This window comes from Molossus molossus, unplaced genomic scaffold, assembly GCF_014108415.1.
Source record: "Molossus molossus isolate mMolMol1 unplaced genomic scaffold, mMolMol1.p scaffold_m16_p_11, whole genome shotgun sequence".
Lineage (NCBI taxonomy): Eukaryota > Metazoa > Chordata > Mammalia > Chiroptera > Molossidae > Molossus > Molossus molossus.
The window spans coordinates 104,512,557-104,518,936 of NW_023425346.1; the positions used below are offsets into that span (position 1 = coordinate 104,512,557).

The window sequence follows — 6,380 nt, forward strand, 5'->3', positions numbered from 1 at the left end:
GCCCAGACCGGTCACCTCGCGCTCGGCGGGCCCCAGGTCACGGTCTCTGCCCTGCCTCCTCCTTCTCATGGGGCCTCCTCCCCCTCCCCCTACACTTCTGTGACATCCCTTGTCAAATGCTCCAATGTCCTCTGGGCTCTCATGCGTTTATTGCCTTTTAAGTCCTTTATTGCCATTTTGGAGGTGATTCAGGAGGAGGTGGAGATAAACATACTCATTCAATCCACTTCATTACACTGGGAGCCCCCCACCTTCCCAAGGTCATTGGGGCACCCTCTACCTGTCTGCTCGGCCCACGGCCTGACCCCCCCACGCCCCTGCTTTCCACTAACTGAACCCCGAGCAGTGGCCACCTCTGTCCTGCAGGTGGTCCTGGCGACAGGCCACCAAAGGGGCTCCTATCAGTCACCCCGAGGTCAGGGGAGGACACGACTTGCTCCTGCCTGTCGGGGCCAGTGTCTGACCCCCGGTCCGCGTGGTTTTAGCTCAGACTGTATCCCGCGTTGAACCCCCTCTACCAGAGATTACAGAGCCGCCGCAACCACCTGACGCACAGCTGTGATTTTACCAAGACGATGGGGGAGGAAACGCATCACATGGCCCAGATGTGACAACAACAGGAGGACACCAAGGCTCAGAGCCCCAAACACCACCCTGTCCCGCCCCTGCCGGCCCCGCCCGAGGGAGTCTGGGCACTGAATATGGCCCCTGGCGCCCCATCCACCGGCCCAGGTGGCCGATTTCTCCAAACTTCGCAATATGTTTAAAAATACTGCAGTGTGCCCTGGCCGGTTTGGCTCCGCGGCTGGAGCGTCGGCTTGTGGACCAAAGTCGTGGGTTTGATTCTGGTCAAGGGCACACACCTGGGTTGCGGTTCAGTCCCCAGCTCCGGTCAGGGTCGTGCGGGAGGCAACCAATCGCTGTGTTTCTCTTACATCAGTGTCTCTCTCTCTCTCTCTCTCTCTCTCTCTCTCTCTCTCTCTCTCTCTCTGTCTCTCCTACTCTGAAAATAAATGGAAAAATATCCTCAGGCGAGGATTTAAAAGAACAACCACATACATATATTTTTGCAGTGGGAGAGCACCCTGCCAGCCCAGCTGTCATAAAAGAGAACCTGATTGTCAGAAGGTGAGATTCTCCTTCAGCCCAGGACGTGTCCCTCGGCGCAAAACAAATGACCCGAAACCAGGGCTGTGGCTGGAACAATCCCGTACGAGGACAGTAATCACGCGGCAACGTCGCCTGTTCCAAGCATCGGGGACCTTGCGGGGACACTGCTTGTCGCCCCTCAGAAAGGACACGCAACCCGCAGGGGAGAGGAGGAAGCAGAGACCAGCAGGGCCGGACGCACCAGGGGTCAGAATAAACAGAGGCTGATCTAACGTCTGCCTGGAGAACCTAGAATCGTGTGGGGTCCGGAGAAGCCCGAGGCGCGGCGGGCCGAGGCGCTCGGGACCCCGGGGCCACAGAAAGCAGAAAACCACCCCCGCTCATCCTGGGGACTCGCTGAGGCCAAGGGCCTGAATCCGTCAGGACAACACGACAGAAGAAAATCACAGGCTAATTTTGTTTAAACTTGGATCTGAAATTCCACTTGGCAAACGGAACAGGGTGCCAGATGAAAGGAAGGATTCCCTGTGGTAAAGCAGGGGGTCCTCTCAGGAGTTCGGGGGGCTCCGCACAGAGCTGGAGGACAGGGAGATCCGGGGGTGGTGCCCACAGACACCCCGATGCTCGGCACGGTGCACTGTGCACGCCTGGTGGAGTCACTGTCACTCCAAAGACGCGAGCACGGCGGCCTCACCAAAGGCCGAAACCCAGAGACCCGACGATTGCAGCCGAGACACGCGGCGACACGCGGCAACACACCCGGCACACGAGAAGCGGATGGAGAAGGCAGGCCTGAGAGGGGGACGGAAACCGTTTAAAAACCGCCTGTACCCGACACCACCGCAAAATCCACGGAAATCAGAAACGAAACGTAAGAAGTCAGTGAGTCCAGCCAAGGGGCAAGATGTGGAAAACCCACGGCAGAGCTGAGGAAAATTCTAGACCGCTCCCTGCAGGGTTCAGACGAGGCAGAAGGCAGTGTCTGCTCCCGCACGGAGCGCGGAGACGGAAAGAAAGCGGACTCCTGAGACGGACGGACGGACGTGCAGACGTCAGGACCACCGAGATTCGGTGCCGGTACCCTGCAGGCGCGTGGATAACCTTAGTCACAGTCTCCACGTGTGGGGGTGGGGTCGGTAAAGAAGACAAGGGCCTCTTATCAGACTTCAAAGTGTTTAACAGCCGTAAGCATCTGGGTCGCGCAATGGCTAGGGGTGCGCCCCGCAGAGGGAGCGGGCGGGTGACTGAACCCCGCAGAGCCCCAATCCCATCGACAGCCAGGGACCCTGGTAAAGGAGGCTCCCACCAGGGGCAGGACAGCCACAGGAAAGGACCGGAACATGCCTAGAATTTAAGAACGCCTGGGCTTCCCTCGGAGCAGACCCAGCCAGGCCCTGTGCTGCCCAAATTCCCCCGGGGTCAGAGCAGCAGAGCCCCCCAGGGCCATGCAGAGCTGACCCCTCCGTGGGACTTTTGGCCAAAGACAGGCCTGGCGGCTCGAGCCTCCCAGGTGCTGCCACGGGGGCCGCAGCCTCTCCTACCTGCTGTCTTACAAAGCAGGCCGGAGCCCGCTCCTGCATCATACCCCTGGCCCTGGAGACCGACTTTGGCTTCAGTGCCTTCCGTGCATGTCCACTGGCCACGATCCCCCCATTCCCTGGTCTGCCAGGGGCCTGGACACTGGGCCTCAGCCAGGCCCACCCATGGAGCCCCCACTTCCCTTGAAACCCCACTCTGGCTTGAGCCCCAACCGACCTTGCTGCCCCGAGGTCGCAGCGTCCTTGAGGGGGTGCCCATAAAGATGACATCGGATAAGGGATGTGGTGAGATGACTTTGTACTAAGAACATTATTGGGCTATCCTTCACATACTATGATTCACCCGTTGGAAGTCAGTGGTTTTTAGTACATTCCTGGAGCTGGGCAACTATCAGGTTGATCTGATTTCAGGACAGTTTCTCCTCCCCCACCCCCCACCCCCGCCGCAAAGAAACCCTGCGACTCAGCAGCCACTCCCTGTTGGCCCAGCCCCTCCCCTGGCCCCTGCAATCGCGCATCTACGTCTCTGTTGGTCTGCTCTGGACACTGCACTGAAGTGGAATCGTACGGCGGGGGGTCCTCTGTGACCGGCTCCTCCGCCTCAGCTCACCGCGCTCAGAGTTCGTCCGTGTGGGGCGTGGGTCAGTGCCTCGTCCCTGTGTGCTGCGGACCCACGTCCCACGGCAGGTGCACACCACCTTTGTGTATCCTTCGTCAGGTGCTGGGGGCGTGGGCGCGTCTGCCCGCTGGCTATTGGACTGACGCTGCCGTGAGCACGCCCGTGCGGTTTCTGTGTGAACACCTGCTTTTACGTCCCCTGGGGACGGCCAGGTGGCTTTACAGGTAAAAGTGTCCAAGCTGCAAGCTGGAACCTGCTCTCTGAACTGTCGGTCTCCGGCAGGTCACTCACCCGCCCGTGCCTTGACCTCCTCATGCTGGACACGGCCGCCTGTCCTGGGCACCCCCGAGGACCTCGGCGGCACGGGGTAACAGATGTGGGGGCGCTCTGGAAAGCTTAAACTCGCCGAGTGAAGAGAAGGCACTATTTTATCCCCGAGACCACTTAGACTTTTTTTAAGTACATGATTGGTTTCAGACTTGAGCACATGACCTAGAAATGTTACAGATACTGAAGTCAGGAGGCTTGTGGGTGGAGAAGACGGAACATGACAGTTGAAAAAGACCAGATTGTAAGACCTGTAGCCGGCAGTTTTCCCAAACTCCAAGTGGGGGCGGAGGGGAGGCACGAATATTCAGACACACCACGTACTCCAGTAGAAAATCTAAATGCTGCAAAATCAGAATTCTCACCGAGTCACAGTACACATGATGGACTTCAGTTCTTCCAATATTATCTAGTTGTTCGTCCTCTTTCCGGAGTGTTCCCGCAGTGCTTCTGTTCAGTGGGAGGCCCGGCCGTCCCCTAAGCACACAGTGGCCGTCCCTTAAGCACACAGTGGCCCTCTCAGGAACCTCCCTCTCCTACCGGCGAGGATCTGGGTCAAGGGCCTTCCTTGCTCCTTACTGCCCCTTGCAGACCATTCCTGCTCACTGCCCGCCAACACTCCCTAGCTCTGAACCTCACTTCACCGGAAGGCATTGCCACTGCCTCTCTGGGTCTCCATGGTCCCCATGCACACCGCCTTCCAGGCCCTCGCCAGGACACCACCCACCAAACTGCATGATTACAGAGACTCTGCCCTTGCACCCGACCTATGATAGATGTTCCTCGGTCTGAGGCCACGGCTGGAGCTGGGTCCTGTGCCTTCTGCTCCCTCCTCCCCCCCGCAGCATCCTGTTTCCTTGACCACTGGGCCATTCCCTCCTACAAACAAATAGGCTATTGTTTCTTATCTTAAAAAAAACAAATCTAAAAAAAAAAAAGTCTGTCTCCGGGTCTCATTTCCCTGCCACCAGCTCCAGTAAAACTCCTTTAAAGAGTCAGCAGTGTGCGCTGTCTCCAGTTTCTCTCCGTTTCTCTCCTGCACTCAGCCCTTCTGGTCCGTCGTTCCCTGGAGGTCAAGGTCACCGCTGCGCTGCACACTGCCCAAGCGAAGGCGAGGTCCCAGCTCTCCTCTGACTTGTGTCAGCAGCATTTGGGAGCCTGCTACCCCTCCTTCCGAGACATTTTCCCCACCTGGCTTCCGGGGCACCACAATCTTGCTTCTTCCTCGCCCATCATGCCTTTGATCCCTTTGTTAGTCTCCCCTTTTGTCCCCAACCTCTTACCATCAGCGGGGCCCAGGCTCAGTCCTTGGAGCCCTCCCCTGTCCCGTCTGCACTTGGCCATGCCTCATAAAGACCACCCACACACAGCAGCTGTCGATTTATATTTCACACACAGACCTCTCTCCCCAGCTCGAGACTTGATCTCCACTTGACGTCCAACTCAACACGTCGGACACTGAGCTCCCGACCCTCCCCACCTGCAAACCTCGGCAAGCCCTCAACCTCTCTGCCCCCATGTCTTTGCCTGGAAAACAGGGTTAGTAACGGGACAGGCTGGAGCTACTGGGCCTGGGTTGGCACTGCCTACTTTCTGTGTTTGACCGTTTAGCCTCCTTGTGCTTAAGTGTCTTCATCTGTAAAATGGGCAGAGCACTAGCAGCTCCTGCCTCACAGGGGTGTGGTGAAGACTGAACGTTATCCTATGCGGGCACTCAGACCAGCGCCCAGGGCCGGCACTGTCCGGCATGTTTGAAGTGACCACAGTGAAGGCCAATGACACGGCTGCGGAGCAGGTGGGAGCCCCTGCCCTTCACTGCCACCTGACTGGTGTCCTTGCGGAAGGCCGAGGGCACAATAAAGCTTCCTCGAGGTCTCTTCTGACTTAATAGCGGGGCCTGGGTGCGTTCCCAAAGCAACCGTATGTTACTTTGAAATACTCACAAAAAAGCAGGCAACGTACTGAAATTCTGAAGGCTCTGCTTCCCCCCAAATACACCAGCGGGGCCTGGAGGTCACCTTCTGGGCAGCGGGAGGGGGTAGTGCGAGGGAGGGCGGTAGATCTAAGTGTATGACATTCCTTGCCCACAGGAAGCTGATCCTTCAGCCTAATATCCTTATTTGCTAACATATAAAAAGAAGGGGGTGGGGCAGAAAAGAGAAGAAAAAGGCAAAGAAGCGCAAGCCACCTTCTGGCTGGAGAAGCCCCCCTCGGCCACGGCCCCTCACTTACGCGCTGGACATGGCTGGCTACTTTCCCTCTTTCCCTTGCCCGCCAGGAAGCCCAAAAGGCCGGGCTGGCTGCAGGGGTCAGGACCAGAGGCCTCGGGGGCGGTCCTTCCGGGGGGAGGGCAGGGGTCTGGGGTATCCTCGCGCTTCAGGCAAGGCGAGGCGACAGCCAGGGCCTGGCAAGCACAGAGAGGGCGTCGGATCGATCCGTCGCCACCCCGAGGCTCTGGAACTTCGCCGCGGCCACTGATCTGGACGCTAGCGGGAGCCTAGCAACGGAAGCGCTACGCCTGCGCAATGCCGTTCCTCTCCGGCCGAGCGCGCTCCCCGCCCCCTGCGCGCTACGCGCCTGCGCCGCCGGCTGCTGTTTCCGTGGCAACCGCGGCGGACGCGGAGCAGCCGCGGCTGGTGCTGGCGGAGCAGGAGCAGCTGGTGGTGCCCCAGCCTCGCTGGAGCCGGACGGGGGAGCCCGCCTCCGGAGGACTCGCCCGGCGGGAGCCCCGCGGACTGGCCCCGGGTCCCCTCCACCTGCTCGTCGTCCCGTTTGCCTCGTTCTCA

General features: G+C 59.1%; 1 protein-coding gene across 1 annotated transcript in view; it reads right to left on the bottom strand.

Moving 5' to 3' along the window:
- Positions 1-5,837, bottom strand: part of IQCA1 (IQ motif containing with AAA domain 1) — a 137,250-nt gene extending 131,413 nt beyond the window's left edge. Inside the window, exon 1 of the mRNA XM_036254819.1 lies at positions 5,827-5,837. Within this exon, the coding sequence (XP_036110712.1) occupies positions 5,827-5,837 (11 nt within the window). The remainder of the gene's footprint in view (positions 1-5,826) is intronic.
- Positions 5,838-6,380: the final 543 nt, after the last annotated feature.